Source organism: Hydra viridissima, unplaced genomic scaffold (genome assembly GCF_058129835.1).
Source record: "Hydra viridissima isolate aposymbiotic clone 2 unplaced genomic scaffold, HvirCarnegie_v1 scaffold_2, whole genome shotgun sequence".
Classification (NCBI taxonomy): domain Eukaryota; kingdom Metazoa; phylum Cnidaria; class Hydrozoa; order Anthoathecata; family Hydridae; genus Hydra; species Hydra viridissima.
The window spans coordinates 2616793-2638058 of record NW_028324301.1 but is presented as its reverse complement, the minus strand read 5'-3'; the positions used below and the strand labels follow the sequence as shown (position 1 = coordinate 2638058).

At 27.4% G+C, this 21266-nt stretch overlaps 1 protein-coding gene across 1 annotated transcript; it reads left to right on the top strand.

Moving 5' to 3' along the window:
• The first annotated feature begins 600 nt into the window (after window positions 1-600).
• LOC145183751 (uncharacterized) lies at window positions 601-20236 on the top strand. Its single transcript, XM_090080441.1, has 18 exons — window positions 601-731; window positions 2055-2149; window positions 2655-2766; window positions 2841-2952; window positions 3063-3178; window positions 4529-4587; window positions 4686-4782; window positions 4877-4988; window positions 5208-5314; window positions 5416-5510; window positions 5726-5837; window positions 14428-14539; window positions 15135-15244; window positions 15504-15681; window positions 16484-16562; window positions 18551-18805; window positions 18879-18979; window positions 19227-20236. Exons 1-18 carry the CDS (start codon window positions 677-679, stop codon window positions 20071-20073), a joined length of 2754 nt encoding a protein of 917 aa, XP_089936567.1. The 5' UTR covers window positions 601-676; the 3' UTR covers window positions 20074-20236.
• The last annotated feature ends 1030 nt before the right edge of the window (window positions 20237-21266 follow it).

Genomic DNA, 21266 nt, shown 5'->3' with positions numbered 1-21266 from the left:
TATAAACAAATAGCAAACAAATGAATTTATTCTTAATATATCTTGGCTTCTATAGATATTTTCTATATTTTCTATAGTTTCTATAGTTTTATAGATTCTATAGTTTTTGTAGAAACTACAAAACACTACTACACTACTTTTATTAGAATTTTTTTTATTGGTATAGAAGTTTAAAATGGTAGATATTATAAATGTTTCTGGTCTAAACCTGCTTTAAGAATTAGATTAGGAGTTCCATTAAAAATTAAATTAAGAAAAAAATTAAAAAATACATTAATAAACTAAGAGTTACATTAAGAATTGCATTAAGAATTATATTAAGAATTTAGAAAGCCTTGAAAATAATATCATTTCAGCCACCAACTGCTTTTTTTTTTAAGTAATTACTGTCATGTGAGTTTACTCTGGTTAAATTTTTAAGTTTCAACAATAATTTGTCTAGTGGTTTAAACTAACAGATTTTTAATTTTCCTATAGTTTCTTATTTTTCCAAAGAACACAGCTTCATACTAATATTTCTGTTTAAATAAATTTTTTGTCAAATGTACTAAAATACTTAACTGGTGTTGGAATACTTTCAATTTATTAGACAAAAAATAAGTTGTTTTCTCTGTTTAGCATTTTTGATGTATTTCTTGTACAGATTTAAATATAAAATAATGGTAAATAAAAGAAAATGGTCCATGCCTGTGCAATATATCTGGTATGCTTTCAAAGTTGCTTATACACAGGTAAACTTAGTACCTTTGTTTAACTCTATAAATTTATCCGTTGTATAAATTTTATATGTAGGTCAACTTTATACGTTGTATAAATTCTATATGTAGGTCATAACTTGATACATTGTATAAATTTTATATGTAGTTCATAACTTTTTACATTGTAAAAATTTTACATGTAGGTAATAACTTTATAAATTTTATAAATTCTATATGTAGGTCATAACTTTATACTTTGTATAAATTTTATATATAGGTCATAACTTTATACATTGTATAAAATAACTTTGCAGTTTGAAAATCTGTTTAATTTTTTTACTAAGCTATATATATATTGCTAAACCCTGTCTTGATAGTTGAAAACATCTTGATTTTTACATAAAGCTGGTGATAAAACAGCTTCTTCAGTAAAATATCTGGCTGTATAAAAAATAGAAAAAGTCATATCTAGTGCATCATTCTATAAAACTACTGCATTTAGACTAAGCACATACTTCCTAAATTTCCCTGTTTTTATTTCAAAGAATTAAATAGAATATTTATAATATGATCACAACCTGATCAACCTTTTCTAACAAATGTTCTAAAAGTTTAAATAAAAATTAATTTATGGCATTTAATGTTTAAAAAGTTTTTTTATCTGTTTATAAAGGAAGTAGTGATATTTGAAGAATAGTTATAAAACTAGAGCGTATTCATTTAACAAAACCAACAACTGTATGTCTTGGTGGTCTTGGTGTTACAACTGCTTGAATTTATTTAAGTTAATAATTTGTTACAAGTTTAAGAGCTTATAACATATAATTGGTGTTTTGCTGAAGATGTCTCTTTAAGGTGAGCAGTATAGGATGATTATATTAGATAAAGCTTGACACTGCTGCATAAAAATAACTGCTTAAATTCTCAATTTTACTTAACATGTAAATATACACTAAATTTCATAAAATGTTGAGATCTTTGATTTTTATTACTGACACAATATGTCAGTTAAGGTCTTTGATTCTTATTACTGACACAACATATAGCTTGAGGTCTTTGATTTTTATTACTGACACAATATATAAATTGAGCTCTTTTATTCTTATTATTGATACAATGTGTAAGTTGAGATCTTTTTTTGACAAACTGGAAAACAAGTATTTAAAAAGAAATAACTTGTATAAAGCTGATATTTATGTTGTTGTTTTTACTGCTGTTAATTTACCGTGAAATATTTAAAGTGTGAATTCTTAATATAGAGATTGATTTTTAAAACATGTTAAATTTAATGTCAGTAATTTAACAAATTTTTTTCTTTATCAAGTTTCAGTAGAATTAATTTTGTTTATGTTTTAGTTTTAAGCAACAGAAACTTTGCTGCTATCAAAGACATTCACACTTACCTTGATGACAATCATGATGGCAACATTGATGTAACTGAAACAATTGATGTATGGATTTAAGTGTTAACTTTAAGTATACATTTTTGTCTTTAAATTATTATCCTTGAAAGCTTTTGTTGATTTTGATATTTGTTTTTGAACAATAGTAAATGTCATAAGTGGTGCTGTCCAATAAATTTAAAAAAAAAAAACAGCGAAAAGTGATATAAAACTCTTAGTGAGATCCAAAAACAAAAAAGTATTTGCCTGTTTAAAGAAAAAAAGCCCAATATTTAAAACTTAAGATTTAAAAAATGCATTTGTTAAGAAATTTTATTTAAAAATTTTTTTTTAAAAAAACTTATGTTTTTAGTATGTATAACTAAGTAAATTATGTATAACTTGTGAAAAAGTTTGCAATAAACAAATAAAACTTTTTATTTCTTCAAATAAAAAAGTTTTTAAACTGTTATTTTAGTCTAAGGTACAAACTTTTTGAAAAAAAAGTTGTCTAATTATATTGTAAATGATACTTCTCATATTTTTTAAATAATTTTTCTCATATTTCTCATAGTTCCTGAATTCAGAGCTACAATATGAAAATACGTATCAAGAACAATTTCTTCATAAGAATCTTTCTAAGATATCTGTTGATAGCCTCTGGGAGAAATGGCAAAAAAATGAAGGTAATTATTTTGACATTTGTTAGCACTTTCTTTTCTGATTTTATAGATTTTAGAAAATAATTTTCTTTTTAAAGTTTATCAATGGAAAGTGTCTGATGTCATCACTTGGCTTAAGTTTGTGGTAAAACTACCAGAGTATGAGCAAAATTTTCTTAAATATAGTGTTGACGGGCCAACAATGCCAAGGTATAATACTTTTTGAGACTTTTCATACTACATTTGTTGTCTAAATTTAATATTTTCATGAAAATATTTTTTTTTTTCTTCTAAATTGCAAACTAAAGTTTTCTTCTTAGTCTGGCTACTCCAAAAGTTCGGTTTGTTAAAGATACTTTATTAATTGATAAAGATCTTGACCGTAAGAAGATATATCTTTGTGCTTCAGATGCTATTCTATTTGGTCCTCCTAAAGGTGTGTTTTTTTTGCTACAGTTCTTATTAGTAATGTGGGTATCAAATAAATATTAAAATTGTAAATATTTATATCCAATAAAAAAAATTCGCACTGATCTATGGACATATAGGTCAACAAAAAATTAGGCTAACTCCAACAATTTTTGCAAGCACAAAATGTTGCAGAATTAATTTTTTGCAATTTTGCCCCAAAAAGGAGAATTCTGAAAAATTTCCAATCCTTTTTATTTGCAAGTTTAGGGTTAGTATAAAAAAAATTTATACATAAGGAACATTTCCTAATTGATAGGGTGCTTCTTTTCTGAAATTCTTGATTCTTATTTTTTTTAAATAATAGCATGAGCTAAACTGAACAATCATGATCAATAAAAATTGCAGCATCTAATATTCTTTTCTCTTTTTCCAAGTTTAAAAAATAAACCTTGTTTACAAAATATAATTCTGCATTTTTGATATGCTTATGCCAATTCTCTATTACACCAGTTTGTGTAAATGATGTTTGCCTATCTCTTTGTTAACAAATTAACAAATAAACAAATTAACTTAATTCACTATCAATCATTCAGAAACCAATTTTGATTTACTGAGTTAATATAAATATTAAAAAATGAAACAAGGCAACCAAAGTTTTCAGTCTACTAAAATATTACATTATTGTTTGTATTCAGTTTTCACTTTAAAACTAAAGACTGTGAATTTTTTCAGTTTCTGTATAAGCCTAAGCATTTGTGAGCAATTTTAGCTCTTGATAAATATTTATATGCACTCAATCTAGTGAGAGTTTTTTCATATTAAGAGAAGTGGTTTTGAATAAATACATTGTTTAAATGTAAATAGTTACCTAAAATCATGGTTTGCAATAACTTTATGATCTAAATAAAAACAATGTATTTTCTTTTGGTGTGTAATGCAGTTTTGGCATCTGATAAATTATTATAAATTATTAGCTCACAGCCTGACATTTTTCTATAAATTATTGTAAAACATAATAATTTGTCTGCAAGGAATTTTCCCTTCTGTTTGCTTTATTCAAACTTTTTCATATATTTTTTCTCAGGTAGTCTTCTTACATAACACAATAATGCTTCGCATTCTTTCAGCTGTGTATTAGGATTCGTTTTGAGATTTGAATTTAGTATTCCTATTGAGTCATTTTTACCCATGATTAACAAATTCTTCTTTAAAGTATTTTTCAATCAAGATAATTTAGAGTTAGCTATATTACAATCAAAAGTAATTGTTGAACAGCTGAAGATATTTCAAAGTGAAATATTTTTATCTTTCAAGTTTTTTTTACCTGGTTTTACATTCACTTTTTCAAAAGGAAATGTCATTAATTTTTTTTTAGAGATGAAAAATTTTGATGAAAGCTTTCTTGCATTAAAGACAGTTTATGATGAAAAAGGGGTAAATACAAAAGCTTTTTAAGTTTTGGGAAGGAAATATTTTCAGTCTTTAGAAACCTTTTTTTTTTTTTCTATTCTTTTTTTCAATAAATTTTTTAGAATAAGAATGCGATGCAGTCCAGACCTCAAAATCTTTTACATGCTGTTAGACATACTCTTCTTGATGATTTGTGGGACATATGGCAAAAAAGTGAAGGTTCTGATTGATATTAAGATTTTTTTGTTATTTCTGACATTTGCTTCTAATTAACTATTATTATATTATAAACAGTTTTTTTTTTAACTTTTAGCTTATAGTTGGAGTAATGATGAGGTCATTAATTGGCTTATTAAAACTGTTCAACTTCCCCAGTATAAACAAGACTTCCAGTTAAAACAAGTTACTGGGAAATATATACCCAGGTAAGTTGTTTGTATTTAAATGTTGTATGTAGTAGTGCTATATTCATAGTATGCCTTAATCTTTATTTATAACGTCAGAAATGTATATATGTATAAATGTATATATGTATTGCAGCATGCATGCTACGTTATATTCATAATGTATACAGTCTATTCATTTTATCTTATTTTAAATAGTTTTGGAATAATTTTTATCTTTCTAAATTTCTGATTACTTAGGTTGATTGACGACATGTATTTAAAGAGAGAATTTCGAATAGATAATATTTTACATAGAAATATTTTGACTAAAAGTTCTGCGGATGTAATTTTAGCTGGTGTGCCTAGTAAGTCCTATTATCAAGATCCTTTGTTTGCTTATAAGTATTGAGATTAATGTTTTTTCATCAAATAAATGTTTCAAATCAAAGTTTTTTTAATTCTAAAGATAAGTTGGATAAGAACTTTCTTGCAATCAAAGCTGTTCATGAGCAATTAGATGATGATAAAGATGGTGAGATTGATTTAGAAGAATCCTCTGAGGTGCTTTTTTGATAAAGTATTTTTTCAGAATTACTTTTTGGAAAAGATATTATATCAGAAATATTATGTAAAGAAAAGTAATTAAAAACCTTATTAACTATTGAATTTTTTCCATTTGCAATTCAGCTGCAAAAACCTGTATAAGATGAGAAATTGGCTGTATACATACTACTGCAAAAATGACTTACACTAAAATTTTTTAAATAAAAATTTAGTTTATGGAGGAAGAATTGAATACTCCACGTTCAAAGCGGCCATCTTTTCTTCATGTAACTGATAACCATATTTCAGTTGAAGAGTTATGGGTAACATGGCAAAAAAGTGAAGGTTATAAATGTTTACTGTGTTTAATTAGTGTTTTAACAAAATTCTTTATTTTTTCCCACATCATCCTATTTTGCAGGCATCAAACCTTTTTTTATTATGATAATAAGCATCATATGGGTCATTCCATGTTAAATCATTTTTATTATGATAATAAGCATCATATGGGTCATTCCATGTTAAATCATTTTCAACACCTCAAAATTGTTTGATCTTTACATTTTTTCATACTAAGCAAAACATAACTGTAAAAATTTGAATAAATTGGTTTTTGATATATCAGTATTTGAAATATTCCATACAAGTTAGAAAAATAATAGGTCAGCTTTTAGTTCAGTTCTTTATTTTTGGAATAAAAAAAAACTTTCATTTTTGCATTTTAACATCATTTTCTTGTTTAAAAAAAGTTGAAAAAAAGGTGCTGTGTAGTTGCTTCCAGAAGCAGCTAAAAAAAGGAAAAATCAATGACACTGAAGAGAGTTTAATAGTTAAAACAATATTCAATTTTCATTCAGAAGTAGATTTATGCTCTTGGTGGATCAAATTTATATACAAAAATAATTGGGAACCATCCAATTTCTCTGGAAAATGTTTTGATCATTTTGATAATACATATTCCAAAGAAACTAGATAGGAAAAAATTATCAAACAAAGCAAACAAATTACTCTAGACTTTACAAAAAAAACTAAACAATTAATACAAACAATTGTTTTTGTGAGCCATCTTTACTTCCTTTACTTACACCATTGAGAAAACTTCCTGTAAAAAGAACTTTTTCTCAGTAATTGTTAGATGAAACATGTTTTTTTAAAAAACACAATTTGTTCTGTGAATGACTTGACTGAATAAATTTGTAATATATGTAATATAACTTTAGACAAACCTACAACTTGTCATTAAAACACTTTCCTCTTAAATTAAAACTTTCCTCTTCCTTCATTTTTAAAAGTGGAATATGGTTGCGGTTCTATTCCACTTTTGAAGCCATTTCCTCTTTGACCCTTAAAAGTTAATTTTCATTAATACCAACATTTTTCAATTTATTCAAAGTTAGAGATTTTAAATTAAATTTTGAAATTAAATTTTTTAAATTTAACAAAGTTAAATTTAAAAAATTTAATTTCAAAAATTATTTTAGTTCAATTTTAGAATCAAAAAAATTTTTTATTGATTGATTAATGTGATCTAAATTTAAATTGAAAAAAATGTCTGAAAATATTTTCTTGTATTTTTTAAAACTAATCTTTGATAATAAGCATATAGGCATATAACAATAATAGGTTATAATAAATAATAATAATAGGTTATAATAAATTCATAATAACAATAATAATAATAGGCTATAATAAATTCAACCTTCACTTAGGGAAAAAAGTTTTATGATGTTTCAAAAGTTTATACTATAGGTTAAAGTCATACTTTTACGTAAATAGGTTTGAATAACATTAATTTGTTTTCCTAAAGTTATTTTTAAAAACTAATTTTTGTGTTTGATTTTTCATTGTTATATGTCTATATGCTTATTATCAAAGTTTAGTTTTAAAAAATACAAGAAAATATTTTCAGACATTTTTTTAAGTTTTAATTGAACTTTAATAATTTTTGAAATTAAATTTTTTAAATTTAACGAAGAAACTTTAACTTTGAATAATTGTTTTAACAATGAAGAAACAGTAAATAAAAATGTGGAAGAACTGGAAACAACTTTGCTTGTATTGCAAAATGAAATAGAACAATATGGTTTGTGTGAAAGTTTAATGGAAGTTTTAATTCATGCTGTTGAGCATACAAAAAAAAATAGATATACCTAAATCTAAATGCTCTTAGTGTTACAACATTCTTCAAACTAACAAAGTATCTTCCCCTTTAATTAGAATACTCTCAAGTAAAGGTTTAATTGAACCTAATGAAAGTATTTTGCATATTAAAAATTGCAAAAGAGTTGCTATTAACTAAATATGCTAACAAAATCAAAATTTCAGCCCTAGCTACACATGAACTGCTCACATATAACATTTGTTTAATGTGTCCTGACTATTTAGAGCCAATATATTTATAAAACTGTTAAAAAATATACTTTATGAACAATTAAAACTATCAGTTCAAAAATGTTTTGAAATGGAAAGATGAAATAAAAGCTTTTAAAAATAGACATAAAAGATAAACTTATTTTATTATTTTTATAGTTTGCTAAAGTTAAATTACTTTTTACTCTAGCTATTTAATTTTTTGGTTGGTGTTGCTTTCCATAGTGGTGTTATTTTTTTGCTAGAGCTCTTTTATGAAAGATAATGTTTTGCCATACATATTATCTTTTGTTAAAACTATTTTATTTCTATGGATAAATATTTTATTTCTATGGATAAATATTTTATTTCTATGGATAAATATTTTATTTCTATGGATGAAGCTGTTTTTTTTCCATATATTTTTTTCTTGCTAGATATTTTGTTGCAAAAACTTGTATACATATGTATTATAATATATATATATTTAACATATATATATATATATTAGGGTGGGTCGAATTTTTTTATCTTTCCTGTACATGAACAAAAAGTTGTCTTGGCATCAGTACAGTATGAAAATAATATTTAAAGATTTTTTATGAAACGTTTAGGGGTCCCAACTTTTGATTAAAGTCTTACCTTATTTGATGTATTTTAACCATTTCCTTGGTACAATCTAAATACGTACCAACTATAAATCATTGACTAAAATGCATTGGCAAATGGTTTAGCACCTAACTACAAGTGCTAAAAAAGAAATGGAATAAATTTTATAACGTTATTTACATGTGACGTCACCAACATTAGCAACAAACCATTAGCTGGATTTTTTAGAAACAAGCAAAATATCTAATATAGTATTTTGTAATTTTATTTTCTTTTTTGCAATAACAAACCTATAGTAAAATTCAAATAGACTAATATAGATTTATACTACAGTAGGCTATAGCTTAGACTGTAGAAAGATCACTTCATTTAACATGTAGGCCTATTTATGAGAGGGCTAAACATATTATGGTCTGTATAAATATTGGAATATTTATTGACTAAATTCTTATGAAAAATTGTTTTAACAGCTTTTATTTATTGTAAACATAACTTGTTGTAGTTTTTTTTATTACTTTAGACAAATTATATTAAATATGGATAGTATGTGTACACGAAGTGCAACTAAACATCCATTGTTTGGACAGTTAGTTGATCTTCCTGAAAATCAAATCCCATCATATGAAGACGTTATTAAGGCGTTCTATTATAATCAGAAAACAGTATTAGAAATTAGCTTGCAAGAAAGATATTCAATTTTAGCAGACAGAGTGAAATGTGTTTATTCAAAAGCAAGTATTCCCACAATAGAAGTGAATAGCACAATCATTAGGATTAGAAGACTTATGGATAAAGTACATACACTTGAAAAATAATCAGATGCAAAAAGAACATCAGACACGTTCACTGAGAAGTCGAATTCTTTTAAGCAGTTATTTGACATTTGTACCTGCAAATGCTTTGATTCGGGCATTAGAGATAGGAACTTATGCACGTGCCCTCTGCCAAATAAAATTCCATTGATAGAGTGGGATTTCTGAGTTCACCAGAAAACTGTTAGAAATATGATAATTGGTGGAGTAGATAAAGAAACGACAGCAACACTGGAAAAGAGACAAAAACACAAATTTATGAAATCAGTGTGTGATGAAGCACAGTCAAAAGAGGTTGAATATATAAAAAAATAGGAAGATATTGATGAGAATGAGCGTACCACGTCTGAAAGTAATTATACATCAGAGGAAGAGACAGTATAAGTGTAGAACAGAAACAAGTACAAGGAATTGTGTAAAGCAGTTGATCGATGCAAAATTAGCAACAGAAATACATGTCTTATTGTTAATGCTGTTTTAAAAGACCTCAGCATGTTGTCTTCAGCAACAATTCTAGATCCTTCAAAGCTACTCGACAAAGGAATTTCTGGAGAGATACTCTGGTTGAAGAACATATGCAGAGCAATAAGGAATTGTGCTGTATAGGCTTTTATGGAAAACAAGACGTTACATTAGTTGAGAGTTTTGGTTGTAGAAGAAGTAAAAAAGAAGAACACTATAGTATTGTTTCGTATCCAGGAAACATATACATCGATCATGTAGTTCCTGAAAGTAGTAAAGCTGCTGATATAACAAAGGAATTAATGTCAGTTATTATAGAGACAAATTCCGTAGAAAGCATTCAAGGTGTTGTGTGTGATGGCACAAATAATAATACAGGTAAAAGCAACGGAATCATAAGAATATTGGAGGAGAACTTAGGTAGACCATTAGAGTGGTTGGTATGCCTTCTACACTGTAATGAGTTGCCATTTAGAAGGTTCTTGGCAGGCGTGGATTTTGCTCGAACTACAGGACCTTCCACATCGACAGATACAATTAGCTCAGCTCTAGAATATGATCCGAATGAATTGCCTGTCGTTAATTATTTGCTGTCAAGAAGGATCTTAGAACAAACCAACTGTACTTTTTGAAAGCATGTCTAGCAGTACAGCATGGACGTCAGGCTTCTACAGATATTGATTTCCTCAAGAAGAATTTACCTGGAAATATAAGTCATGCTCGGTGGTTGACGAAAGCCAACATGATTTTGCGTCTCTACATGTCTAGAGAGGTGGCATCTGAACCTCTCAGAAGAGTAACGAGCAAGAGAGAAGCAGACTAATAGTAACATACCGGTTCGCGTCTTTGATAAGAAGGATATAACATTAAATCTGGCTGCGACATCGTTCATTAACATGATTGACTGGGACCAGAGTAATGTTACGTCTCCTCCGATGCTATCACACCTTTCAAATGATCAACTTACTTACACACATCCAATACTACTGCCCGATGTTCCATGTCATTCACAGACAGTAGAGAAAACAATTAAAGACGTTAGCGCTGCGAGCTGTAAAGTTTATGGGAGAAAGTCCCGTCATGGCATGGTGTTACAGAGTAAGAAATCCAGATTAGAGATACCAAAAATATACAGCAAGAAAGATTTTATTAACAGTTAGGTTAAACAACTTTGTATTGTTGTTGTTTAACATTGATTTGTTACAGTTTACATTCTTTTTAATTTGTAATACATTGCAATACATTACACTAACATTGGGTATTTATGTAGTCTTTCTAGTCAGAGTTGGGACCTGTAGACACTGTCCATAAAATAAAAAGTGAGGTTTTTTCAAACGAGTACATCAAAAAGCAACTTTTTAGACATGTACAGGATCTCCAACTTAATATTTTTTACATTTCGACTCACCTTAATATATATATATATATATATATATATATATATATATATATATATATATATATATATATATATATATATATATATATATAAATTACAATTCATATGTAATTATAAAATATATATATATTTATAAATATATATATATTTTTTTACTATTTTTACTATTTTTTTAAACTTATCTATTTGTTACCTTTTTTGTACAGCAAAGCATTTTTTGGTAGGACTAATGTTAAATTGTTCTTTTGTAACTTATTATGTTTGAGGATTGACATTTCTAAATGGACAAATTAAATAGTCAGTGTAATTCTAGCCTAATTCTCAAATTTCCAGCCTGTGTCAATATTCATTTTACTTTGACATTTCTAAGAGGGTCAGAGTCCTACTGCTGAATGCTTGGTGTAAGTCTGACTCCTTTACAAAATGATGTTGCCTCCTTGTTTCAGGAACTGTTCTTCCACACAAACCTTGTATTGTGCTTATTTTCCTCTTTTAAAGATAACCTAAAACTTATTTCGTTTGTCTTTCCTTTTTTTTTTATTAACTTACAAAATCTGACCAGTAGTTATTTGTTTAGACTTTCTTGAGACACAGGTATTTAACAGTCCTAATACCATTTCAATATCCTCAACATTTTTTACATCAGGTAGATTGTCTTGGTTAAATCCAATTATATCCTCTTGAACTCTGTAAATAAACTCTGTGTTGTAAGCAGTGTTTCTTGAGATGGTAACCAAAAAACTTTTGTTGAAGAAACATTTCTTCTTCAAAAAAAAAAACCACTAAGTAATGAGGCTCCAGTGATAAATCTGAGCCTTAAGAACATGTTGGTAGTTTTTAGCAAAATCATTTAGTGTTGCATAAACTCAACCTCTTAAGAAAACAAATATTACAGTTCATGAACTCTTTTTTACTTTTATTCCACCTAGTTGCATCAGCAAGGTATTATTTTAGTGGTGGGCACAAACATATTTTGAGCACCTGAAGCATTAGCTGTAATACAGTACTTAGGTTCTAGATTGCAAAACTTAGACAATCTGATCTTTACTTCAGGATAATCATTTTTAAACACTGCATAAAATTTTTATGAAAATTTTTTACATTTTTGCATGAAACTCATGAAAATTGAGTAATAATAAGTTATTTTAAACTTTTGAAATTTTTTAAGTTCTTAATGCTTTTAAGTCATTTTTTAACATCATTTATGAAAATTTATCATTTTGATAAGTTTGATTACCAAGTCTACTGTTTCTGTTTGGATAGAATTACCAAGTTTTTTTCCTTGGTAATGCTAAATCTTGCAGTTCTAACAAGATTTGCAAATCTTCAAACAAATTTGCTATTTGTACTTGCCCAAGATTCTGGTGCTATTTAGACCTAATGGCATGTTAATGATGGTATCATAACTGAAAGATTTTCTTAGATTTCATACATTAATGTGTCTAAATCATGATTGTTATTCTTTAATAGTATATCTTATTGTTTAAAATATTCTTTGTGACCATTATTTGCTTGTAAACATAGTTTGATTTTAACCCTTTGTGGTCCGATGGAACATAAATGTCCCAGTTTACTTTAGGCTCTACGGCGATTCACTTGAACTTAAGAAACTCAAAAAATTTGATTATGTCATTTCTATAATTGTTTGGCTATATCTCAAACCAACTTTTTGCGGCATATATAGTACTTTTATGGCATAAATACTAGTTTTTAAAAAGGTAAACTGATGATGCGCATGTTTTGATTTTAGTTTGAGGAAAAAACTTTACTATTCATTATCAAATTATTACAGAATTTCTAAACTTTTTTGTTGTGTTCTTTAATAGTAATATGATCAATATATGTTAAATTTTATAGGTGAAAGTTTGTTCTAGGTTGTTTATTTTCACTACTTTGTTGTGGGACATATATGTCCCTTCAGGTTTTACGGAACTCTGTTTTGGATGTATTTTATTTAATTTGGCATTATTAATTTAAAAAAGTGGTGGCATCGCATTTATTTTGGTCTTGTTGACCGAACAATCTGCAATGCTTATGTTGTTTATAAAAAAATGTCCAATGAAAATATAAATCTTCTTGACTTTCGAAGATCAGTTGCACAATCCATGGTTATAAAAGGGAAGCCACCAAATCTCGGCAGACCAATGACATCATCTCCTTCCAACAGACTTACTACTAACAAAAGAAGAAAGTCAAATTATTCAGTAACGTCATCAATTCGTAAAGAAAATCTTGGAATTCTTTGGCCACAGCGCGATGGAAAATGAGAACGGTGCGAAGTCTGTTCAAAAAAGAAGATTGAAGCCAGGCCATTTTTCAAGTGTAGCACTTGTAAAATTTTCTTATGTATAAACGATAAAAGAAACTGCTTTAAAGAGTTTCATGAATGAACAATTTTATCTGTACATTGTAAATAATATATACTTTTTATTGGTTTAGATAATGCCTATCGGGACCTATTTGTCCCATAGTAATTTTTAAGACAGCCAAAATAAAAAAATTAAATCTTTTTTTTTTTTTTTTGTATGTAAATTTATCACAAATTAAAGAAAAAATAAAACAATTAAAAAAAAAAAATCATTGTCACATCTTGGACCACAAAGGGTTAAAGTTCCTTGAGCAAAAATTTTAGTGGGATATCAAAGTTTAAGAAGAATGCTTGAATCAATATGTTGAAGGTCAAAGTTGCTCCTTTTTCTATTTTAGTTGTAGACAAATAATATATCAAAAAAAAGTAAAGATCAAATCATTTTAAGATGTAAAGGTGTCAATTTATATTTCTTTTTTCATCATTTGACATAATCTGCATAGTATTTATCATAATAATGGGTATGATGTCAAATATATGTGTTTTAAATTAAAGACGGTTAATTTAAGTCATGAAGTCAATTTGACATGTAATGACTCTAAAGAATTCTTTTTAAAAAAATTATTAAAAAATGTGCAATAAGAAGCTTATGTGGTACTGTCTGAGCTTTTTCCGAAATCATTTACAAAGTATTTTATTACTGTAGGTTTTAAAATATGGCTTAATTTTACAAAATAGTTAAAAATTGATTTATTTTTTGTAATAACACTACTGCAACACTAAGTTGTGCTTTATATTCCGCAAGGTATTCACTTTCTTAAGTCCAAATTTGTTACTGGAAAATAACCATATTTGAATGGATTTCTTTATACCTGAAATTAAAAAATTGTGTTTTTGTAGTGTACAAAATTGGTGTGTGATTTGACTGCATAGTGGTTCTAAGAAATTTAAATGTTCTGTTTGGAATAAATTGAATAACCTTTTCTAACATTTTAGTTTATAACTGGACCACAGATGATGTTGTGAAATGGTTAAGAGTGGTGATTGGCCTACCACAGTATGAGAAAGCATTCCGTGAAAAGAATATCAGTGGCAAAGATATACCTAGGTAACCCTGTCAATAATTCAATTATAATGAAAAACTATTTATACTTATTTTTTGCCTTTTATAGCAATAAAAATTTTCAAAGAGAGACTTAATAATTTTTTTTTCTAGAGTGGCATAACTTGCCCAAATGAATCTTAGGAAGAATTAAATAACTTGCCCAAATGAATCTTAGGAAGAATTAAATAACTTGCCCAAATGAATCTTAGGAAGAATTAAATAACTTGCCCAAATGAATCTTAGGAAGAATTAAATAACTTGCCCAAATGAATCTTAGGAAGAATTAAATAACTTGCCCAAATGAATCTTAGGAAGAATTAAATAATGCATATTTGAACTTCAGGTGAATAATCCTTGAAGAATTCAGAGAAAGTTTTTATGCTTCTTAAAAAAAAAATGCAAAATGGTTTTTGCAGCCAAAGCATGTTTCTAACAATATACTATGTATTTAGATGCAAAAATTTTTGGTTAAAAAATATATTGTAACTTAATTGCTAGTTAGTTACTTTCACTATTTGGATAACTACCAGTATTCAGATTTTGGCAGTGGTTAACAGTTAATGCACTTGTGTATTTATTTAATGATGGTTCATTTAAGGTTGACTACAGAGAAGTTTCTCATTAATGAGATTGGTATATCAGACAGCATACACAGAAAGAAAATCAGCCTTCGATGTTCAGACGTTATTTTGTTTGGCATCCCTGATGGTAAGATCATTGAAAAATTAAAGGAGAAATACCATAGAAGATATTTAAATAGAGTTCTGTCTTGTTTAGACAAATATATTAAGTATACATGTTAAGCATTAAATATTGTTCGTTAACAAAATATTTGATAACTCTTGTTTTAGTTATCTTAAATAATTGTATTAAGCACAACCAATTATTTGCTTGAAAACATTTCTTGTTCTTTAAAGTTCTTTTTGTACTTTAAAGTTCTTTTTTATATTATTTTAATATATTTTAGATATGCCTGGCAGCTATTTTAATGACTATGTTGTTCTAAGCATCATTTCCTTGTCCACATTGTTTTGCCTTTATGCTTTCCGTGAAAAAAAACGAACACAAAATCAAATTGAACAAATGACTAAAGATCTTGAATATTTGCAGCTTGCAGAAGATAATTTAAAAAATATGCAGAATACGTAAGAAAAATCTTAAATCAATTTCAATTTTGAATGCAGATACCAATTGTTGTTTATAATCACTTCTTCCACAGAAAATATTGTTAGGTTTTAAGTATTTGTTACCTGTAAAATTACCTTTTGTTTATTATGCTGCTAGGTTGATTTTTTTTCATGTTTAACTTTGTATGGTGAATACAATACCTTTTTTAAGTTTTTTTAATGTTTTAATTTGTTCAAACATAAATTTAAAAAAAAAAAAAAAAAAGTTTAAAACTCAAAAAAAAAAAAAGTTAAAAAATTATAAATTTTTTAATACATAAAAAAGTGCTTCACTTTGAAGCACTTTTCTGTAAATTACATATATATTTGGTACAGTGTGGCAAAATATATTTTTTATGTGGTTCTTATTCTCAAATGCTTTGTAATGCGTTCATACACTATGCACCTATGCAATTTAAATATAATTGTTAAATACTAGTTATTTAAATAAATTATATGTTTCTTTATGTTATAAAATATTTTGTTGGTTTTAGAATCTGCTTTATTTTTCATTCAAATTGCACTTTTTTTATGAAATTTCTTACTGTAATAATGTAAACACGTTGTGTACCAATACTCCCCATGTAAGGGAGCATTGGTACAAATAATATTCCTGAACAAAAATTGTATTAAAATGTTGCTAATACATTTTAAAAATAGCGTAAAATCATGTAACATGTCAATAAGTTAAAACTTTTTCAAGCTTTAGTGCCATTGTGTGATGAGCCTATAAAAAGCCAATAAAATTTAAATTACTTAACTTTCATTGAAATGATTTTAGATTGGGAGTTTCAGAGTCAAATGTAAGTGAAAATTGTGATAGAGAGAATCAACTTATTGAAGAAATAGAAAGTGTTAAGGTAAATTTTTTTTTTTCTTTTTAAAAATAATCATTCTGTAACAATCTTAATTTTATTTAGGTGCATGAGTTATCACTTTGCTAGATCCTAGGCTAGTTGCTATATGTTAGGCTAGTTGCTATATGTTAAGTTATTATATGCTAACATAGCTAATGAGCTATTATGTTAACTAATGAGCTATCAAATTAGCTAACAAGTTGTTATGTTTACTGATGAGCTATCAAGTTGGCAAGTTCTTATGGTAAGGTAAATCAAAAAAAGGAAAATCTTAAAATTATATTCTAGCTACCTTAGGATAATAACATTTACGTTAGTCAATTGTTGTAACCATATGATATTGTTTCAAAAATATGGGTTGTCACATTCAAATGTTAACAATACTGTATTATAAAGGTTTCATGATTTTAGATGTCATTAATTTAAATATAGGGGAGAGAGTGTTATACAGTTGAACATCTTTAAAACTTTTAGAGCTTTAAGTTTTAAACATCAAAGACATTCAAAACAATTGTAAGAAAGTTATTCAACTGTGTCTCATAGTGAAGCAATTTTTTACAAATGTTTACAATACTATAAAGTATTTTGAAATAAACCCTTGGAAATATGAAAACTGGTAAGAAATTACCAATTTCATTCACTGTACAGCATGCAGTAACAAGTGTGCCACATTCTGCTGATTTTTTTGACAAACCTGTTTTGTACTCTTTTTTGCAATTACAATACTGGGTGAATGTATGTATAGTTGTTACATATATTTCATTAGACATGAAATATATGTAACAACTGTACATACATTCACCCAGTATTGTAATTGCAAAAAAGAGTAGAAATTAGAAACTGTTCAAATTTTTTGGAATGTTTCTTCTAATAAAACTCGTGGCTTTTGACAAATTTTTTGTTTAAGATCATCGCAAATTTAATTCTTTATGATGATGTATAAATCCTGCTAGCTATTTTTTGCCAGCAGTTTTTTCATGAATTCAACTTTCAGGAACATCTTTACTGTTTGCCTGAGCAAATTCAACATCAATAGTTTAGTAATAAAATAATTTAGAATAATTTAGAATAATTTAAAATAATTTAAAATAATTTAGCTTAAAATGGAAAACATTTCTGTAATTTATGTTCTTTAGATTTTTTAGATGAGGTTGACTTTGTTACTTAATAGAAAGTCATTGCTGTAATTACCATGGAAACATTGGCTGCATGACATTTCCATGTTCATTACAGCTTTGGGTGCAGTTAACCCACACAACTTCAATTTTTTTGCTTTTGGGTGCAGTTAACATACCCACACAACTTCATATTTTTTGGTTATGAATTCTTTTTCGAACCATTTAATATACTTATGTATCAATTAAATAAGAAGCAATTGTAGTATGTATAAAATATACTTTACTTTACAAGCCAATAACAAAGATAAATGTATACTTGTATACACTTTACATATATATAATTTGCGAATAGTTAAAAAAAAGACAATGGAGTTCCAAGTGTGTGTGCATTAGTTTTCTGATTATTTAAAAAACATGTTTGTTTCACAATTTACTTTTAAAAAATGGCTAATGCATTTCGCTCTAATTCTTTCGCTCTTAGCGCGCGATTTTTGTGTTCAAGTGCAAGAAAGTGCTACCCGTTATTTTCTTGAGTCCTCTACTTAGAATATTGCTAATATTTAAGCAATGACCTAAAATTAATATAGTTCCAATTTTTGAATAACTCAGTGCACTAGCAAAAATGATGATCAAGGACAGACAAAAAATAAATTTTGTTTTTTATTTTTAAAATATTAAATTTCAGTCTAACATATGCGATCTTTATTAAAAAAAAACCAACAAAATGAGTTTTTATTTGTGTTAAATCGGAAAATTTTAAAGTACTTCAGAATTTTTTGATTTTTATGGGCCTAAATTGGATTGTTTAACTGTATATCATGGTCGATTGCGTAACACTCACCTCTAATCGTTATAAATTTTCTTTTAACTCAGAGAGAAGCTGAACTTTTACGTGTTGAGAAATATGGTAAAAATCAAGAGGACAAGATTAAATTGTCAATGATTGAGCAAGAACTTTCTGAAATGCGATTACATTTGATCAACGCACAAAAACAACTTTACAATGCGCAAATTAAATCACCGAAAATGTTGCAGAAATGGTTGATGGTGACGTACAAAAAAGAAACAAAACATTTTCAGCAAAGAAAACAAATAGCGCTCAATCAAATGAAAGAAGCTAAAGAAGCAGTAAGTTTTTTCAAAATAAAAGTTTAGTTTGTTTCAGAATAACAGTTACTTTTTATTATTATTATCTTTTAAGTGTGCCAAAGTTTCTAAAACTCGACGGTCTATGCTTGGTGTTTTACGCTTAGCGCACAGTGAATCTATTGATGACGTGGATGAAAAGATACTCACTGCTAGGTATTGTGTTACTTTTTCTACAGTTTTTTAAAAATATTTTGCAATGAAATTTCTAGTTTGTTTTCGTCGTTTATATTTTAACAAATTATGTATCGTAATTATCTTATTCATTTACAATACTTAATTGCTATCCTATAAGTAATGTAAAATCTTAAAAAGTTAATGAAACCATTGCTCATTTTTTAATAATGTGTTTGTTAATAATATATCTATTAATTTTTATTTTATCTTTAAAGATTTTTTTTAGAAGTGCATTGGCTGAGGTAACCAATGATCTCCAGGAGCGTCAGCATCGATGGAAGCAGATAGAATCTTTATTGAACTTCGAAATAGTTAGCGGTACATATTTGAATATACCTAATGATTTTTCTGAAAGAAAATATTCTGTTGAACGTGCGCTTGCTGATATTGCATCTGTTGCAACCATGTCAGACTGTTCAATGAAAATTAACAAAGATTCAGAGGACGATATAGAAATAGAACAAATCAACTCGTGCAAAGTTTCGGAACCCGCAGCTGAGTTTTTTTTGCAAAATGACCAATACATAGCAAATAGAACCGATGTACAAAAAATTTATCCTGTATATGCTAAAACTGTTAGTTCACACAATTCAACAGATCTTAAATCCAGAGAATCTGAAGAGTCCATAAACTCTCAGCTTGAGAGAAAAATTTCTGTTTCGAACTGTATAAGGTCATTTTCAAATGAATTTCCAGATGGCGACTTAAGTAATCAAAAGGCAGATAACTTCTCTCGGGCACCTTTGTTCTTTAAAAGCGGATCGAGTGGCAACATATCTTCTGATATGAAGCTGATTAATTCAGGAAAGAGTATTACGCGAGTAAATACTGAACCTTCGAATGTACTAGATGAGAGATTGCAAACCATAAGAGTCAATCTTGAAAAACGTTCACAGAGTTATAGCGATATGCAAAAAGACTCAGTACAAAGTTTTACGGGGAACGGCAATTTTAGCGAGAGCAACGGCGCAATAAGCGAATACTTTGCTTCAGATTACTCAATTTCTAATTCTAACATCAAAACAAAAAAAATTAAAGGTATTTCTAGATTGTTTAGGAATAGTAAGAAATAGTTATTTTACGAGTAACGTTTGTAAGAAAACGATTTTTAAAAAAGTAATTTTGTTCTTTTTGGGTTTTTTATTTGGTAAAAATTTGTTAAATTTATATATTTAATTAAAAAAATCGCATGTAATATTTTTAGAAATTATAGTTTTTTGCCAGATCGTTTTTAAATCCTTGTGTGTGTGCATATATATATATATATATATATATATATATATATATATATATATATATATATATATATATATATATATGCTGTTTTTTGTCCATAAGACAAAAGATATTTTCGTACCATTTAAATATATTCATACTTTCAAAATGAGATTTTGCATATTCTATTTTACTCTTAAAGTTTAACAACCTTACTTCATTTCTCTCTTTGCGATAGCAAGCTTTAAGTTTGCTTTTATATGTACTTCTCCAGGGCATAATACCTTAATAGATATAACTTTGAATAAAACAATAGTAGATTTGTTTTAGTTGTGGTTATTTTAAAACATGGTAATTGTGTGCCAACACTTTTTGATATTTCTCTAGTTATTTAGACAATATGTTTATTTAAAAAATAAACACATTTATTTTCGGCTATAAACTCGATACTAGAAACGAATAGTTTTAAGTAACATAAATTATTTTGTTTGAAAAAACGTAATCTACTGTACATTATTGGTTGTAATACTTTTGAGAAAATGAAAAGTGATGAAATGAGGCTACCTCTGATGCATCAACAGGTTTTAAATAAAATTATAACTTGCGTAATTTTACGTTTTTCTGAGAAAATGCCTCAGATAAGAATCAGGTAAGGAAAACAATAAAATTCTCCAATTTTTCTCTGAAGACATTTTTGACAGGGGTGATTACTAAGAATTAATGAAACAGCTTAAGAACTGCTGTTACATCCTTTAAAAACAAACGCTTGGTGTGGCTTATGAGCCGATAGAATAATCGGTTCAAAAATGAATGGCGCCCGTTATCTCGCCATGTTAACGAACTATTTGCTGACTGAAAGCCTTTGTTGATAAACCAACTACGATTGAAGCATTGGAAACTAATATCACTCGTATTATTCGTAAGATACCGGCACATATGCTCAAACAAGCCATTAACGATTGGACTGTCAGAATGGAAGAATTAAAACGCAGTTGCGGTCAACATTTAAAAGGGATCATCTTTAAAAAAATAAATTCCAAGGTTCAAGGTT